The sequence below is a fragment of the Solanum dulcamara genome, chromosome 10 (assembly GCF_947179165.1).
Source record: "Solanum dulcamara chromosome 10, daSolDulc1.2, whole genome shotgun sequence".
Classification (NCBI taxonomy): domain Eukaryota; kingdom Viridiplantae; phylum Streptophyta; class Magnoliopsida; order Solanales; family Solanaceae; genus Solanum; species Solanum dulcamara.
The window spans coordinates 5,087,820-5,107,500 of NC_077246.1; the positions used below are offsets into that span (position 1 = coordinate 5,087,820).

The following is a 19,681-nucleotide window of genomic DNA, read 5'->3' on the forward strand; positions in this document are numbered from 1 at the left end:
ATTATATTTAATAACTCATACCAAACAATTTCTGAAAGTTTTCCCTTTAAATTTGCTGGTGTATGAAATCATTTTTATTAAGGAGTTTTAAGATTTTTTTAACGTGAACTCAAATTTAATCAAATCTTGATATATCTATCAAACATAGGATATAACACAACAACAACAAAAGAATGATGATATATATTGGAATGATGGAAGTAAATATACTAGACTTCAATACATAAAAATCTCGATGAAATATTCTAAAACTTATATACTCCCGCTGGTTCATTTTAATCGTATGTTTTTTTTTTCTAACGCCTCTCAAGAAAATATTAACCGAAAAAATGATTAGATTGTTTAAGTAAGTGCAATAATTAAAATGAGTCGAAGGGAGTAATTAATACTTCCTCACTTTTAAAATACTTGTTGTCTTTATTAAAAATATTTGTCTTTAAATATTTATCATTTTAGAAGCACACAACTAAGAAGATTAAAGCATAAAATGGAGAAGATTAAAGTCTAATTTCTTATATTTGCAATAATTAATAAAATGTTGTTATATCTTATATTTAAATAAAATTATCTTAAAGAATGATAATTTAAAAGTAGCTTTAACTTACCCACGTACAAATTTCTTTAAAAATAATTGCGTGCTTGTTTTACATTCCATGTACATGGACTACTAGCTAACATTGGTAGGATTTGGGTATCAATTTCGTGAAGATTTTAGGGAAATATATCTCAGTAGATATACATTCATATCATATATATTAATTCAATCTATATTTTCAAATAATTACATATTTTATCACTAATTAAGAGTTTTCTATCATATATTGAGGAAGATACATTAGAATAAATACATTTTTTTTACCAGATACACTAAAAATAGGGATCAAGGTGAGCGAAATGGGAAGGGAGGCGAACAAAATAGTCATATATCTCATATACATACAAATTACACTAAATACATGCATCTGTATGTATTTTGTGTGATTCACATGTATCTAAGATACAAGATAGATAGGAGAATGGAGAGCGAGATTGGAGGGAGACGAGCGAGATTTGTTTATTTATCCATGATAATGCGAATCCACTTGAATACAATATATTTAGAATAAATTATACCTAATTTTGATCTCATGTATTTCAAAATACATGTATCTGAACGTACCAAAATCCGGTGATATTTGTAATATTACAAACTAAAATATATTCAAATAATTAGCTCTAAACGTAAATTTCCGTATTTATTAGTCTGGTACATTATTGTTGTCTCACATGACTTTAGCCCTCATTGGGAGAGAGACAAAAATTCCGGCCCAATTTCTGGTTAGATAAATCTTAATGGCCCAAAATGCAGTGCTCTTATTAGTCAAAGAAGGTATACTACTTGACATTGGTAGGATTTGAGTGTCATTTTCGTAAAGATGATATGGTAATGCCTATAATCATTCACATTTTTGTCATCGGTTTTTATTTGGGAAAACTACACAAAATAAATCCAATTCAATTTATTTAGACTTAATGGATCAGCGGTCCAAATTATTTACCTGTTTATTTGATTTTTTCTTTTATTATTTCGCGCATAATGTTAGCATGACGTCAACATCACTATTATGAATTAATTTTCGTGATACTCCGTCTGTATATTGATATTCTATTGCTATCATATAGGATTTGACTCTTTTTTTAAGAAATAAATAAGAAACAATTAAGAGAAAATTATTAAAAGTCATAATCTTATGTATTAAACTCTAAATGAGTAGAAAATTTACTTTTGTGTTTTTTTTAGAAAATTTATTTTTGTGTTTTTTTTTCTCTTTTTGCAATTTTTTTTAAAAAATATATCTAAATTATGACTCTTTTTTAACAGTTTTAAATTAAAATATTGAAGGATTGAAACATACATCAATGATATCATGACAGTATGTAGATATACTGTAATGACATTATGGATGATTGAATAATTTTATCGAAGGATTGAAGCAAACCTCAATGAAAATACTGCTCAGTTATTCTTTGATATCACTGGAATATATTATATTTTGATGATATCAAGGAGGAACGAATAATCCTTCAATGAATGCACTGCCTAGCTACTTTTTGATACCATCAGAGTATATTCATATACTGTAATATACTATGATGGTATCCAAGAGAAAAAAAAGGGTGTGCGCTAACGTCATGCCCGCAAATAAAAATAGATGTATGCCATTTTAAAATAAAAAAGGGTATGAAAATAATGGAGCATTTAAGGATAAATATTTTAATTTTTTGAGATATAATTATTCTTTCCCCTTTTTATTTGTTATAATAAAATGAGAAGTCTTTATATTACTTATTCTTTTTATTGTTATTATATGTCTCACACATTCAATTTCTTCTCCTAAAAAAAATTAAAAGAACAAGGGCTTACTGTCGCATTTCGAATAGTTCAAATGTAAAAATTGGCTCATCTTTCCCTAACTAGTTCTAGAGTAATCGTTATAATAGAGGTATTTTTGAGTATTTTGCTAGGGTATTTTGATCGAAAAACACAACGTAGGATAAAATTGACATATTTTGAATAGTTCAACGATAATTTTGGTTCTTTTTCCAAAAAGGTTTCACATAACAGTTAAGGGTGTGTAAAAATCAGACAGATCGATAAATTAAATCGAAAAAAGTATCATTGATTTATTGCTATTGGGTTATTGAGTTAATAGTTATTTAATGATTTTATTAAAAAAAATTATTGGGTTATCGATTCGATATTGATTTTTTAATATTGTGTTATTGGGTAAACCGATAAATCATTACAACTATAATAATTTACTAATTTAATTTTTAGTTTTTTTACTCATACACAAATAGCAAACAAAAATTATTAATATAAATATATAATCAATTAATCACTATATCATACTATTTATTATTTAGTATTTAGTATTTATCCATAAGGCTTTACCGCTTTAGGTTCAGTGTTCAGTAGCAAGGGTTTGCAAGCTGCAAGTTTACAAGTTGCCACGACGGCGGCTCCATGAATCGTATATTTATTTTAAAAGTATTTTCTTATTGGTTAAACTGAAAATCGAATCATTAAAGATCAAAAACCAATACACTGAAAATCGATAACAATATCTTATTGATTTTGTTATCGATTTAGCCTATTTAGAAATTAAAAATTTATAAATCGAACCGATAATACTTAAAATTGAACCGAATCGAACCGACCGATACACACACCTAATAACAATTCAAATGCACTCGGTTGGGAGGGGGGGAGGTCACTGGTGGAATCAGAATTTTCATTAAGAGGTTCAAAATATTTAAAAACTAAGGGGTCGTTTGGTTTGAATACAAGTTATGATGAGATTAGTTATGATGAGATAAGTTATGGTGAGATTAGTTATGCTGAGGTGATTTTTTATTGGTTGTTTGGTTTGTTGTATTCAAATAATATGCATGACATAATTTCTAAGAATGAATTGTTTGTTTACAACAAAACCCTTCATTTCATTTAGTTTTTTACACTTTCTTTGCAAGCTTTAGTTGTTCACTCTTAAAAATAATTTTTTCATCTTATTTAACTTAATTAATTTTCTGTGTGCATTTTCATAATTATGCCGTGTGTTTTTAAATATAAAACATCTATATTATTTCGATTAAAAATAAATCTTTCATTTTAAGTTTGTTAACGTAAAAGAGATTTTATCGTTGATGTAACTTCATTTAAGCATATATCACTCATATATTGTAACATATTAAAATTATCTTTATTTTAATTGATATATAAGATACAAATTTTCAAGTGATTTACAAGACTATTTAATTAAAAAATATGTAATTTAGTAGTGGAGTAAACATTTTTAGAGAAAACAAAATATAAATAAATATAAGGATCAATTAAATAAATTCAATGTATAATATATTCATAAATAAAAAATATATTTATATAGTGTAATTTTTTAATGGAAAAATATATAATCATAAAATAACGAGTAGTGAAGATTGTGAATGTTGTTATAAATGATATTAAATTTTTTAAGTATAAATGTATATAAAAGGGATGTATAAAAGAGGGTTTAAGGGGTACTTTTGTTAATTTATATTTTTATCCCGAGATAAGTTATCCCGGGATTAGTATTCTACCCACAAGTAGGGATAACTTATTTCAGTCATAATTATTAATCCTGTGATAAATTATCCACACTTTGTAACCAAACAAGCTATTGATGGGTGCTAAAAAATTATCCCAAGATTATTTTGCCTTATCCACCACACCAAACAAACCCTAAATATATACATAAATAAGTTAAAGAGGATTCAATATTTACTATATATTACGCTTCATAGCTATAGTTATGAAGAGGTAGGGGTACGCCGAAGAAATATTGGTGAGAGGTGATCAGACAGGACATGACACATTTACGACTTACCGAGGACATGACCCTAGATAGGAGGGTGTGGAGGACACACATTAGGGTAGAAGGCTAGTACATAATGGTTTTATTCTCCCTTATTCGTAGGCGTACTAACACACTATGATTCTTTGTACTCTGATGTATGTTATTTATGGTATTTATGTTATTATCCAATAATAATATCTACTGTTTTTTGTGCTTTGATTATACTATTGTTTGGACCATTTTCGTTGTTTACTTATTTACTCTAATATTCTTGTCTGACCTTTTTCTATGCTTTTATTAAGCCGAGGGTCTTTCGGAAACAGCCGTCCTACATTGGTAGGAGTCAGGTCTGCGTACACTCTACCTTCCCCAGACCCCAACAGTGTGGGATTTCACTGGGTTGTTGTTGTTGTTGTTGTTGTTGTAGCTATAGTTTTATTTGCTATGGGTATTTCCGTTTGTATAATTCACTGTTAAATATATAAATAAGATAAGTATATACAAATTATACATTTATACATTTAGAAAATTTTTAGAACTTATACAAATTAAATGTATCAACATAATAATTATATACAACTTAGGGTAAGCATATATAAATTCTAGATTTATATAATTATAAAAATTCTGAATTTATACAATTAGGAATCGAATTATACAAATTTTGGATTTCTACAAGTAGGAGCCGAATATACAAATTTTGGACGTAGGCCACGTAATAATGATTGAAAGTTAGTGGTGAATGGTAATTTAATTAAACTATAACTATATTAATTAATTAAATAGTATATATTTACTTATCCGCATAATTTTTCCAATTTTTATTCTATATATTAACGTAATTTTTATTCAATAGTTCACTTATGAAACTTTGATAAACATTAACATTTGAGAGAATTTTCATGTATTAACCCAAGAAAATTCATTTGATGTAGTTTAGTGTTTTTTTTTTATATATCATAAACTAAAACGACGTCGCCCTATTGACAACTGGATTTATAGCCGTTACAATGCCAGCAGTTGCCAAAACTCATTTTCAAAAATAAAATTCGACCGTTAGAACACAAAAAAATTCACAAACGTCAATATTCACACCCCTTTTCTACTACTCCATTTCTCTCTGAAATAACCTAAGAATTTCTTTCTTGCAAAGATCAAATTCAGACCCACAAATCTCTCTCAACGTACGACTGAAAAATTCATTCGAAATCGGAGGAAAAATGTCAGTAACAGATGATCTGAATTCGTTTGTAATCGACGAGGCGTATGAGTTCTCAGCGCCGAGATTTTATAACTTTGTTGATGAAGAAACACAAGAGGAAACACGGAAAGCTGAGCTTTGGTTTCAGATTACAAGAAGCTATGCTCCTTCTCGTATGTCAATTTTCTTTTTGCTTTCTAAAGTATGAAACTTTACGCTATTTGGGGTTCTGGGAAAGTTTGTCTTGTAATTTGGTAGTTAATAAGTGAGGAATCTTTAATTAAATTTGTCGGAATTCAATTCTGATCATGTTTAACCTTACTTCAAACTTCTTTTAAAAAAAAAAGATTGGGTGGGGGTAGGAGAAGGGGAAATGGGGAGGGGATTAGAGGAATTGAACCCTTACCAAGTAGGTTAAAGTACATTTGCGAACCAACTGAGCCACTAAGATTTTCCGTCTTACTTCAAATTTTAGTTACTCCTTTGTGGTTTTTTATTGGGTGGGTGGGTGGGTTGGGACTAGGGAAATCGAATCCTAAAGTCTAGGTGGCCAACCTATGGAGCAACTAACATTTTCCGTCTTATTTCAAAACTTAGTTACTTGTTTATTTTATTGCATTATTTCTATGGATATGACCATAATTATTTGAATCCAAAATTTTGATGGTTGAAGAGTGTTGGATACAGAGTATGAATCTTGATGTAAATTGGATGTTAATTTTAGGGATCATTTAATGGAATCTGTAATAATGCAGGTTACTTGTAACTAATTAAACAGCTAGTGGTCAAATGCATTGAAATAGTCTTCTTCTACTTTATACAGCATACGGATCTTACAATCAATGAACATTTTGACTTGACTGTGAAAAACTTATAATACACACAAAAGTAGTTTAGTGTAGTTGGAATTCACCACAGTTACTCGTGTCATCACCCTACATATAGGTGGAACCAACCAAGACCGAATACTATCCCCCATTGAACAACATTTGGCTGATTAGGCCTTTTAGTTTCAAACTTGGTTCTTCAGTTGATGTTGGAAGGTATCTGGTGCACATAGGAACTGGAGATTCTTTTAAAAAAGGGATGATTATAGGAGTGGCCTCGGTGGAAGACAAGATGCGGGAAATGCAACTGAGATGGTTTGGGCATGTGAAGAGGAGAGACGCAGATGCCCCAGTGAAGAGGTGTGAGAGATTGGCCATGGATGGTTTCAGAAGAGGTAGGGGTAGGCCGAAGAAATATTGGGGAGAGGTAATTAGACAGGACATGGCGCAGTTACAACTTACCGAGGACATGACCTTAGATAGGAGGGTGTGGAGGACCCATATTAGGGTAGAAGGCTAGTAAATAGTCCCATTATTCTTCCCTATTAGTAGGCGCAGTAGCGCACTATAATTTCTTTTGTGGAGGACACAGATTAGGATAAAATGCTAGGTGACTTATTCTTACACCATAGTAGTTGTAGTTCTGCTCAATGTTTATTGCCATTTGATTTCTGCATTGTATTGCTGTTTATAGGTGCGGGGCTATTGTACTTTGATTATATTATTTATTTATAGTAGTAAATGCCTCTTTCTTTCCATACTATTCTATCATAACTTTCTCACTTTTGCTATTTCTTGTTTTCATCTTGTTTTCGATATGTTTGTCCCTATTTGATCTTTTATTTTGTTTTCCTCTCTTGAGCCGAAGGTCTTTCGGAAACAGACGTCCTATCTTTCAAGGTAGGCGTTAGGTCTGCGTACACTCTACCCTCCCCAGACCTCACATGGTGGGACTATACTGGGTTTGTTGTTGTTGTTGTATATTTTTTCGGGATACAACTAAAACATCTTTATGGTCTCGTTTGGTTGGGAACAAGTCATTCCGGGATTAGTTATTCCAAATTTTATATCCTACCCTTAATGTGGGGATAAAAATAACCAATCCCGGGATAAATTATCCCGCGATTTCATCCGAACCAAACATGGGATAAACTCATCCCAAGATTAATCCTAGGATTAGTTATCCCAACCCTCCTACCAAACGAGCCCTAAGAGTACAAATACAACATCATACAATTTAGAGGCCTATATATTATACTTCAAGAGATAAAAACTTGAGGGTGTCAATTTGTTGAAAGAATATTTTAACATTGGTATAAGAATCCATGGGATAGTTCTGTTTCATTTGTTTATCCATTGCATATTTCTGTTTCGTTGCATATATATGTTGGTTATGTATTTCTGTTTCATCTGTTTATGTTGGGATGACATGTTGTTTTTCTTCTTGGCTATTTGTCTAGCTTTTATGCCGAAAATCAAGACTGGTAGAGTGGGTCAACTTGAGAGCCTATGTGACTTCAACGATGCTGAGGAGTTGCAGGATAATACAAGGTCTGTTACTACATTGTATTGCAAAAAGTTCCTGAATTCTGATCTCATTTGGGACTATGTTCTTAGTTTACCTATGTTGCTCTTGGAGTCTCCAAAAATGCTCTTGAATCTGTGTCCGATCCTCCAAAATTCACTACTTTTCGAGGATTGCCCACAAACCTGACTTGCATTTTTAAAGAGTCCGAGCAACATAGGTTCTTACTGGTGTGAATGTACTGACATTACTGTCTGAAAATAGGCCTGCTGCTGAGCTCACTTCTTCTAAAAGTAAAGATGAGGTAACGCCAATTTTAATCATACCAGAGTCTGGTACCAGTCTTCCTAATCCGGTACGTGCCACGTTCCATAACTTGTAGAGCAGAAGCACCCTTTTGCGCGTTTTGAACTCTGTATCTTATTGTGTCTTTATAATCTTCCAGGAATCTGAAGAGAAGCAGTCTACTGTCCAAGGTTAGTTGTACCATGGGAATCCTTCCTATCCTTGATCCTTAGAATGAATAGGCTGATAAAGATTCTAATTTAGGACCTTCATGTAACAGAAACTTGCACACCCGGACCAACAACATCTCAGAAGAACGACTCTCGGAAGACTAACTCCAAGAGGCAACAAACAGCGAAAAAGATTGCGAGCATACTTAGAAACCCTTCAGCATTAAAGTCAAAAACTCAACCACACCAGTCGCGTCTGACGAGCAATAATGAAGCTACTGTTAGAAAGTAAGTGGCATTTAGATTTTCTTAATGCTCTAGCTGTTCTTTGGTCCCTAAAAATCTTTTGTCCCAAAAAAGTAAGTGAATTTCATTTGCTTCTGCACAGACAAGCAATCAAGAAATGTGATGTTGGAACTCCAAATTTCGCACAAGAAAACCAAGCAGTAAAGAGACAAAAACTAGGCGAGGGAAAATCTAGGAAGGTAAGTCTCTCCTCTCTAAATCTTCTCTGGATGTGCATTATGCAGAATATTTCATGTTACTTAATCTGATGAACTTGCTTTTTCTTTCTTTCCAAACTGCTAGATTCTTGATATCAAACCTCCTCAACATTTGCCACACAAAACAAGACTTGGGGTAACTAATAGCAGCTCTAAGTTGTTCTCATCTGCAGCTAAAACTCGAAAAGAGGAGAGAAAGGTAAAATCATGACTCCTTTTTCTTGCACTTTCTAATACATGTTAACTTGAATATTCTGAATCTAACTTAAACTCTATGTATTGTGCAGATGTATGTTAGTCCACTTGTTTCCCCGTTCGTTTCAACAGCCGAAATGATAAAGAAATTCCAATCTGGCACAAGGGAAAAATCACTGCCTTGCACGAGCAATTCTACTTCAAATGTAAGTATTGGTACTTTACTAGTAATATTGATCAGATTCCCTAGACATTATTTTTGAAGTACATTCATTTCTCAGGGTGATCCGACTGGACGAGCACAGAGAAAGCCGAAACTTACATTAACCAGGCCTAAAGAACCCGAATTTGAAACAGCTCAACGTGTCCGTCCAACAAGGGTGAAAAGTTCAGCTGAGCTTGAGGAAGAAATGATGGCCAAAATTCCCAAGTTTAAGGCTCACCCAGTTGACAAAAAGGTAGGCTCATGTTACACATTGTATTTGGCAATTAATTTTGGTAACTCTCTAACTCTACAAGCACGGCCTTTCAATTTTTTAATCTTTTCCTATGATCGTGTACCATCCAACGTTGTTTTGTTGTACATTTGATAACAGATTTTGGAAGCACCAACTCGACCGTTATTATTACCTAAAAGTACACCCCAACTTCCAGAATTTAAGGTATGGTATAGTGATTCCAAAAGAAAATCAAAAGAACTGAGAGCAAAGTTTGCGTACCAGGATAGTCTGTTTAATATCTTTTTTTGTGCAGGAGTTTCACTTGGAAACAATGGCAAGGGCCAATAAGAACGCGGATGCAACTTCAGTTCAATCTATAGAATCTTCTCAGGTACTACACGTGCTGCCTGTAATAATAACTCAATGAACACAATTACTTGCTCTAATTACTGATTGAAAATAAATTCATTTCATCTCAGAGTCATCATCAGTGGCGGCCGCATCTTACAGCACCTAAATCACCTGTTCTAAAAACATCACTAAGAGCACGACCTCCAATTGCCAAAAGCACAGAAGAACTGGAAAAGGAAGAACTTGAAAAAGCGCCAAAGTTCAGGGCAAGGCCTTTGAATAAGAAGGTAACAACATTTGCCATCGCCTGCTGTATTCTGGTGATCAATGATATTTAACTCTCTTACTGCATTCTAAATTTATCCTCTTAATTTTTTCAACTTGTAGATTCTTGAAAGTAAAGGAGATTTGGGAATGTTCTGCAACACAAAGAGGCAGGTGACTTTGCCTCAGGAATTTCACTTTGCCACAGATGAAAGGATTCCGCCTCACGCTAACTTTGATGATCTGTTTGACAAGGTTCAATCATATTTCTTACTCTTTTCTCTTATTGTCGTCCTATCGCGCCACCTTCTCATCATATGCTTCATGTTTTTCCAGCTTTCCTTGTATTCTCAACCTCAAAATGACAAGACTATCCTCAGAAACACTATACCAAATCCCTTTCATCTACACACTGAGGTACAAATCAGGCAGTTCTACATCTTGGTTTTGTTCTAAGCTGAAAATATAGTTCAGTCCTGACTTGGCTTTTTCCGGAATTTAGGAACGAGGAGTTGAGAAAGAGAGGAAGTTGTTCTCTGAACTTCTACAGAAACAGATGGATGAAGAGAGGTCCAGAAATCCCAAAGCAACTCCGTATCCTTATACCACTGATTATCCTGTGGTATGAATTTCTGTACCAATACCGTTGATTGATAGGACAAAATAAAACATAACTTTGCTCATTTTAACATATTATCTTGCCAGATCCCACCAAAACCAGAGCCCAAACCATGCACAAAGACAGAGCCTTTCGAACTTGAAAGTCTCATTAGGCATGAAGAGGAGATGAGAAGGGAAATGGAAGAAAGGAAGAGATTGGAGGAGGAAGAAGCTAAGATGAGATTATTTAAGGCACAACCAATCTTGATTGAGTAAGAACTTTGAGGAATAAGTCTTCTACTTTCCTTTTGGTAATACTGAAAGATGGCTAATATTTTCTACCTTATAATGCAGGGATCCAATTCCAGTTCCTGAGAAAGAACGGAAACCGTTCACTGAGGTTCAGGAATTCAATCTACATGTAAATCACCGCGCTGTTGACAGAGCTGAATTTGATAAGAAGGTAGCTTTTTCCCATTTATGCGCGTTCTTAGGCTTTCGTATGGCTCTTGCACTCACCTTATAAGTTGCTGTGCAGATTAAGGAGAAAGAAATGATGTATAAGAGGTACCAGGAGGAGGCAGAATGTGCAAGAATGGTATGGGACCATATAATCAAGTACACTATTCATATTCATAGATATTTTCATTAAAAAGTTTGTAGACTAATTATAATTTCCGGAATGGTTAGATGGAAGAGGAGAAGACCTTGAAACAACTAAGGAGAACTTTGGTACCGCATGCAAGACCTGTGCCTAATTTTGATCATCCTTTCCTACCTCAAAAGTATGTAAAAAGCATATTGGATTTTTTGGTTGTTTCTTCTTCTATCTTATATTTACTTGTCTTCCTCGTACTAAGACGACATTTAAATCTATATACAACAGGTCTTCCAAACACGTGACAAGACCAAGCTCCCCCAAGCTACAGGTTATTAAAAGGAAAGAGAGGAGGAAAATGCTTTGCCCCTATGCAGCAGTTTCTAGTGCTGCTGCCTCTCAAATGAGGTGATTTGTGAGATCAATTCAAAACCGGAGAGATGATGATTGTTCAAGAATGCTTGAACCCCCCTCCTCCTCCCTCATGGAGATAATAGGAAGGACAGCACTGCAAAACTTTGTTTTAGCATTAATCATGTGTGTAAGTAACAGTTTTGTAATAATAGAGCTCACACCTATTCAGTTAGTTTAGCATAATTAAAAATGACAAATAGAACCAATGAGTTATATATGATTTGATCTATCATGTATCCGCTTTCGACTATTAAAACATATGTTCATGACTCATCATGACTGCCATATTCAATCTTTTATCAGGGGATTCTGTTCAAGCAAGGGAGCTTATTAAGGAAATGTGGCATTATCATTTCAGCAGAAATATACATTAACCTACAATCTGATTTTAATAATTTCATACAAGTTACAAAATCTTATTATTCTCATGTCCAAAATCCAGTCCTGATTGCAATGACATGTTATTTGACATGCAATGACATGAATTAATGTATAACTTATACCATGATTATTTCTTCTAATATGCCATATCACTTAAACCAGAGAGATGTTAAATTCACCTATCCTCTAAAAGAGAATTTATTGAAGAAATATGGAAGAACAATAATTGGAAAACATAGTATTAGATCTAAGGTAAACATCTATATCCTCAGTTTCATATTCATCAACCTCACAGTTCTTTTCGAAGAATTTCACCACTTGTCTCATGGTTTGCCTAGCTTTGGGGTCTAAGCTCGCGCATATCATGCCTAATTGCAGTACCCTTAAGGCTACCTCTTCATTGAATCCTTGATCAGTCCTTAGTTGATTATCAAAGGCATTACTCAATTCGCCTCGTTTCATTAGTTCCCACAGCCAATCCACTATAGGGGGCTTGCCTTCCTCTATTGGCCTCCTTCCACACATCACCTCCAATATTAGAACTCCATAACCAAAACATCAGTTTGCGTTGAGGCATGGCCAGTCTTGGCACACTCTGGCGACAAGTAACCCACAGTGCCAACAACTCGAGTAGTGTTAGCAGTAAAACATTGCTAGCCTTAATGTCCCTATGCAACACTTTTGCCTCCCACTCTTCATGCAATATAGAATCCCTGAGCCACATCTTTCAAAATGTTGATTCTGGCTTCAAAGCTCAACATGTAATTTCTCACATCACATTCATACAGCCTTTTATCCAAGCTCCCATTTTCCATATAATCATAAACCAAATCAGGCTTCCTCTGCCTATCTTGCACCAGCCTCTTAACGCCACTAAATTTCGGTGCTTTAGCCTACCAAGATTGAAATCTCAGCCAAGAATTGCCTTTCCCCTTCGCTGTTTTCATGAATGCGCTTTACTGCAACCTCTGAACCATCAGCTAAAACCACTTTATAAACCTTCCCATTACCTCCCATCCCAATCACATTTTCATCAGAAAAAACCTTTATTGCAGCTTCAATTACTTGATAACTAATCCTATATGCCCAATATTCCAGTTCCCAATCTTCTATATTATCCTTTGATCTTTCCCTTTTCATTGTCCTATTTCTCTTAATCAAAAACAATGAAATGACCATGACAACAATAAAGATGAATGAAATTGTCATACCTGCAATGAATCCCATCGATCCGTAAAATGGAATATCATCTTTACTATTAGAAAGCTCAAATGAAGGTAAACCATGAGTGATCAAAGCATCACCTATCTATAAATTCGAGTTACTAAAACTCCAAGATAAGATCTGGTGACCTTGAACTATACCTTCTCTTGAGGATACAGCTGAGAATCCAACATACATCTCATCCTGAAAAACTTGAGAAAGATTCAGAGAAAAATCCAACAAAGCTTTCTGTAACACCCCAAATTTTTTCCGCCAAGACGCGAACCATTCTTCATATGTGTATAGACTTGAACTGAATGAATTTTAATTGTATATATGAGTTAGGATCAATTACTAAGTATTTTAAGAGTATTAGATATGGTTTAGGGTCATAATGGATCTCTAAAACCAAGTCAAGCCCAAAGAATTTCTATCGACTAAGTTTTTGTATGAGACCGTAGAAGGGTCAACTTCAAATGACCATATCTCCTAAAATATAATGAATTGGGTGGCACATGACTTATCAAATTAAAGGTATTTGAGTCTTCTTTCCAATGCCACCAAGATTGCAATTTTTGGAATTCGAATAAAAAGTTAGGTTCTCTTAACCAGAAGGGTGCGCGCCAAGTCTGCGTCGCGGACTTGGCCAGTTTTTGCTTCAACTTGAAATTTTGAAAAAAATTGAACTATGGGGGAACAAGTACGCAACGCGGACCTGTTCCAACTTAGTTCAAATTCTACCAGTTTTCATATTTTTGGGAGGGACTTTTTGGTTTTTCCCCACCTTTCCCAAAGCTTAACCCTAGCCATTTTGGGACCAAAAAAATCAGTTCCCTCATAATATCCAAAGAGTTTTCCTCTCCTTCACCTTAGGAGATTTGAGAGAAGAGACTAGGAAGGAGAAGAAGATTTGGATTTAAGATCTTCAAGCCATATCCTTGGTTTTTGGTGAGATAATCTTCATTCCAAGTATGTAAGGCTAACCTAAAATATGGATTGAGTTCTTCCATATGCCCCATAGATGTGTTGGATGGAAATTGTGAAAGACTTGAACCTTCTATGAATGTTTTCTTGAATTTTTCCTCAACCCTAGAATATTTTTACATACTATTAGATGATTGATGATTTTCACGACTTGAATTTTGAATAATTACTTTTCATATTTTATTTCATAAACCGTAGCTACATATTGACTGCAAATGATTATGTATATGTATTGATTGGAATGAAAAGAATGAAGTGGAATAGCTATGAATGTGAATGACATAAATAGGAATGAAACTTTGGTGGAGCTAGAATGTCCTTTGTGTCTCTATAAATTAAACATAGAATTAAATAAGGATTTTGTAGCAAGATGTTTAATGATGATGAGAATGATGTTCATCTTTAAAAAGTGAAATGGTTGATGAAGATGTAATGGTGATGATGAGGTTTTGAGATGTAATGGATTGGAGTCTAATGTGACTACATGATATGATTTGCATAATTTGATTTGATTGGAGTCATATGAGGATCTTGAGTATAAATGATTGTTTGAGAAGGAGTTTTAAAAAAATAATTTGTGAACGTTTTTGCATAAATTATTTATGCACCATTTTGAGTTTAAAGAATGATTGTTTTCATCTTTGATTTAGAAAGAGTTTAAAAATGATTTGAGTTTGAGAAATCTCTTAATTATTATTTTGAGCATGAGTATTTTGAATATAAACGAGTTGAGTATTTTTACATTTAAACGTCTATTTTGAGTTGAGTTGGGGAGTGAAAATTATGTTTTAAATCCATTTAATATTTACTGCATGATTGAGTTGAAAACATGTAAACATTAACAATTGTTGATTTGGAGTCCTGATGAGTCATGAATGAGTCTTGAAACAATTGCCTAATTGAATGAAGTGATGATTGAAATTGATTGAGTTTTGAAAGAAGGTCAAATGAGACCAGATTGATTGAGTTTTGAAAAGAGTCCAATGAGACTAAATAAGTTGATTTGAACTAAGTCCAAAAGAGACTAAATGCGTATTTTGAGTATTTTACTCACTTCATAGATATGACCATATTGAGTCTTGGAAGGAGTATTGAGAACCAAATTGGGTAAGAGTATAGTCCCTACTCGAATCCCATAAACTACGTAGCCAACGTAGGAAATGATTGAACTATTAAAGTCGGATGTTTCCTATTTTATTGTTCTAACATGATAGAACTTGATTGATTATTGGATCTATGATTGGTTGATTCATTCATACCCTGGCAAAGTATGGACGGATGTGGCAACAACTTTGGCTTGTTGTACATCACTGACTCATAGGTGATGGTTGTCGGTTAGAGAAACTCCCAAATTGAGTGGATTGTACATGATATGATTGGTTTGATTGAGATTGTAGATGATTGAGAATTGTAAAACATTGCTAAATTCTAATTTGCACATCTATTGAGTTGAGTTCTTTGACTTTATTGGATTAGATTTGATTGTATATGATTGGATTGGATTGGATGGTATGTGATTGGATTGAATTGAATTGTACATGATTGGATTGTATATGATTGGTCTCTGTCTAAACTGTATTCTTACTTTAGACTTATGACACCTTGATTGAGTCTCTCTTATATTTTTGATTTGAGATATCTAAACTGATATTATTCTACCTTGATGTATGTTTCATTCTGCCATATTACATACTCGTACATTTCACGTACTGACATCCATTTGGAACTGCATCATTTCATGATGCAGAGACAGGTTTAAGAGATCAGCAATAGGCGCACCATTGAGGATCTGTTCACACTCAGCTTATTAGTGAGTCCTCCCTTACATTCGGAGGATACCACTTATGTTATTCTTGCATTGAGTTTAGCCTTTTCATTCTTATTTGAGGTAGCCATGAACCTGTCATTGGCCCAATTAGATAGTAGTGATAGAGGCTTCATAGACTAGATAGTGATGGGTCGATTAAGTATTTTATTTTCTTGAATTGTTCTTGTCAGACTATTTAATGACATAGATTGGAGCTTGATTTATTGGCCCATGGCCTTTCTTCCTTGATCTAGATTGTTGATTGGAATTGCCCATCTAATTATCTCTTTATTTTAAGTCTTCCGCTAATTGAATGAATGAACGGATGTGTGATCAGGTCAAGTGATTCGCTTGGGAGTCAGTAATGATTTCTAAGTACCTGCCACGTCTAGGGTACCCTCCCGGAGCGTGACACTTTATAAGGCCTTTTCATACCAAATGGTGCCATATTCAAATTAATATGGAAATCCACATAATCAATTCAAACTTAATAGTTTCTTCCATCATTCAACTTTAAAGTCTCGAAAGACGACTCTTCATTCCAATATCCTGCTTCATGACCAAGCATTGATGAATTGACATGAATATATTTTTACATTGCTAATATCATATATGTCATTAAACTCAATCCTGAATGCATTGTTATTCAGATAAGAAGTGTCATGATCATTACTACTAGTACCTTATAGGTGTGGGACAAACAAGAAAACCATGTCAAATCTTGATAGCTCCATGGTATTTCCTACACCAAAAATGATCTTTAGCAATAATTAATTGATGGAAATAGCTTAATTGCCACTAAAAATATCTTTTTAGAAGCAATTAACACTCTTTGTAAATGTCGCTAAAGCTTATAGCGATATTGAATCTAATGAAAATTAACTAATGTCGGTAAAAGTTTTAGCACTCTTTATTAATGTGCATATTTATTGCTGCTAAAAGCTGTTTTTGTCGTAGTACTTGGAAATATGAAAGATGTTGAAAAGGGAAGAGATGAATTTATTTTCTTTGTGACAATCTTTGAAGGGTATACACATATATAGGTGTTGATGAATAAGTTGTAAGACTGAGTATTCTAGATCCAAGTACACTGTATCGACCATATGTTGATATATCTGATGGTAAAAAAAACATTCAACACAAAATCAATTGCTAAAACTGATTGAATACTAGAAAACAACAGGTAGAGATCAACAAGAGTTTTTAGGTGTTGCTTCATTCTCAATTATGGCAACTAGTAGAAAATGTGGAAATATAAATACATATATACTTGGTCAAATCATCTCTATGATTAATCAACAATTCAAACTGTTTTTCTTCTGTATTTTTGATAAACCAGTATTTATATATAGTGTTAGGATCGAGAACTCGGGTAATGCAGAATTTAGCGAAATAATGTTATAATAAAAATAGTAATTTGATAATAACGAAAGTAAAAACAAATAAAGAAGACACAAATTTTATGTGGTTCGATAGGTGTGACCAAGTCCACAGGCGGAGAGCAGGATTTTACTATAACAACAAGATTACAAAAGAGAGTACAAAATTAGAGTAAATACTCTAATTAATCCCAAATACCCCAAGAGAATAACCTCACAATATCACTCCAAAGAAAGAGTTCACACAAGTGTTTTCCAACACTAACTCTCTTACAAAATAACTCTTAATGAAAATACAAAGAAAGAAAGCAATGAAATGTTTTCATATGCTTCAAGGTGTGTTTCAACTAATGGCCAACTTCCTTATTTATAGGGAAAATGTTGCTTGATGTCATGGATGATATCATTTGAAGATATAAAAATTCAACATCTTAGTGTGAATATATCAAATATTGTGGCTACCAAACCTTTGACATTAATGGTTTCCAAATGTGAACCTTATCAAGTATACTAAATCTTTGACAAATATGGTTGCCAAATATAAATCTTATCAAGTATACCAAATCTTTGACAAATATGATTGCCAAATTTCAACATTTATGGCTTTCAAATCTTTGACAAACAAATGTCACATTATAAATCTCCACCTTGGCCTGAGTTTGGCGAATATAGTAAATTTATTCCATCCTCTTTGAAAAAGCCCATATGGGCTAAATTATTCTTGATAAACGCTAATCAAGTTCAAGCAGAGCTTAAACTTACTGACTGGAAGAGGTTTCGTGAACATGTCATCACGGTTGTCTCTAGTGTTAATCTTTTGAACAGAGACCTTTCCTTCAGCAAAAGTTTCTCGAATGAAGTGATACTTGTTATCAATATGCTTCGTCCTCTCATGATACATTTGATCTTTAGTCAAGTGAATGATACTTTGACTATCACAAAAAATAATAATACCACCTTGGTGTAAGCTGAGTTCTGCAAATAGACCCCTATTCTGGCAAGAGACGGTTTGTCCACGTGAAAGATAAGGCTTCTTTGATCGCCTTAGTCACTGCCATATATTCTGCTTTGGTAATAGATAAATCTACTACATGTTGTAATGTATCTTTCCAGCTGATAGCATAACCACCAATACAAAAAACATAGCCTGTTAGTGATCTTCTTTTGTCAAGGTCACCTGCATAATCAGAGTCTACAAAACCAACAAAGGTGTTAACATTTCTTCCAAACTCCAAACATGTGTTTGAAGTGCCTCGCAAGTATCTGAGGATCCATTTCATAGCCTGCCAATGAGCTTTACCAGGGTAAGCCATATGCCGGCTTACCACACTTACTGCTTGTAAAATATCTGGACGTGTACACACTATTGCATACATAATACTACCAACTACACTAGATTATGGTACTTGTGCCATATACCTTTCTTCTTCCTTTGTCTATGGTTATTAGGTAGTTGATAACTTAAAATGAGCCGCAAGAGGAGTACTAACTGGTTTAACATCTTTCATCCCAAACCTCTCTAAGTACTTCTTCTGGGTCAGGAATAACCTGTTCGCTCCTTGATCTCTTTTGATCTCCATGCCAAGGATTTTCTTAGCTTCTCCCAAATCTTTCATTTCAAATTCACTTTTCAATTGACTTTTCAAAATGTGAATTTCTGTCAAATCCTTAGCGGCAATGAGCATATCATCAACATATAATAATAAGTAAACAAATGAACCATCATTTAACTTCTGGAAGTAAAAACAACTATCATAAATGCTTCTCAAATAACCATGACCCAACATAAAAGAATCAAACCTTTTATTCCATTGTATTGGAGACTGCTTTAATCCATATAAGGATTTCTTCAATAAACAAACATGATCTTCTTTTTCTTCAATTTCAAATCCTTCAGGATGATGCATATATTTGTTCCTCAAGTTCGCCGTGTAAAAAGTTATCTTAATATCAAGTTGTTCTAATTCCAAATCATACATGGCAACTAAGGAAGCAAGACAGGAATAAAGCTATGTTTAACAACAGGTGAGAAAATATCATTAAAATCAACTCCTTGTACCTGACTATAGCCTTTTGCAACTAATCATGCCTTATACCTTGCATCTTCAACTCATGGAATTCCATCCTTTTTCTTGAAGACCTATTTGCAACCAATAATTTTCTTTCCTGACGGCGACT

The 19,681-nt window shown here is 33.6% G+C and overlaps 1 protein-coding gene and 1 pseudogene across 1 annotated transcript; one reads left to right on the forward strand and one right to left on the reverse strand.

Annotated features, from left to right (window-relative positions):
* Positions 1 to 5,421: 5,421 nt before the first annotated feature.
* LOC129871643 (protein TPX2-like) lies at positions 5,422 to 12,034 on the forward strand. Its single transcript, XM_055946598.1, has 20 exons — positions 5,422 to 5,750; positions 7,865 to 7,955; positions 8,194 to 8,284; positions 8,375 to 8,405; positions 8,495 to 8,672; positions 8,773 to 8,869; positions 8,973 to 9,086; positions 9,175 to 9,288; positions 9,364 to 9,540; positions 9,679 to 9,744; positions 9,836 to 9,913; positions 10,002 to 10,160; positions 10,261 to 10,392; positions 10,474 to 10,554; positions 10,640 to 10,759; positions 10,843 to 11,009; positions 11,092 to 11,200; positions 11,276 to 11,335; positions 11,428 to 11,522; positions 11,624 to 12,034. Exons 1-20 carry the CDS (start codon positions 5,597 to 5,599, stop codon positions 11,745 to 11,747), a joined length of 2,238 nt encoding a protein of 745 aa, XP_055802573.1. The 5' UTR covers positions 5,422 to 5,596; the 3' UTR covers positions 11,748 to 12,034.
* A 294-nt stretch (positions 12,035 to 12,328) lies between these two features.
* LOC129871014 (L-type lectin-domain containing receptor kinase VII.1-like) lies at positions 12,329 to 18,404 on the reverse strand (annotated as a pseudogene).
* Between the last annotated feature and the right edge of the window lie 1,277 nt (positions 18,405 to 19,681).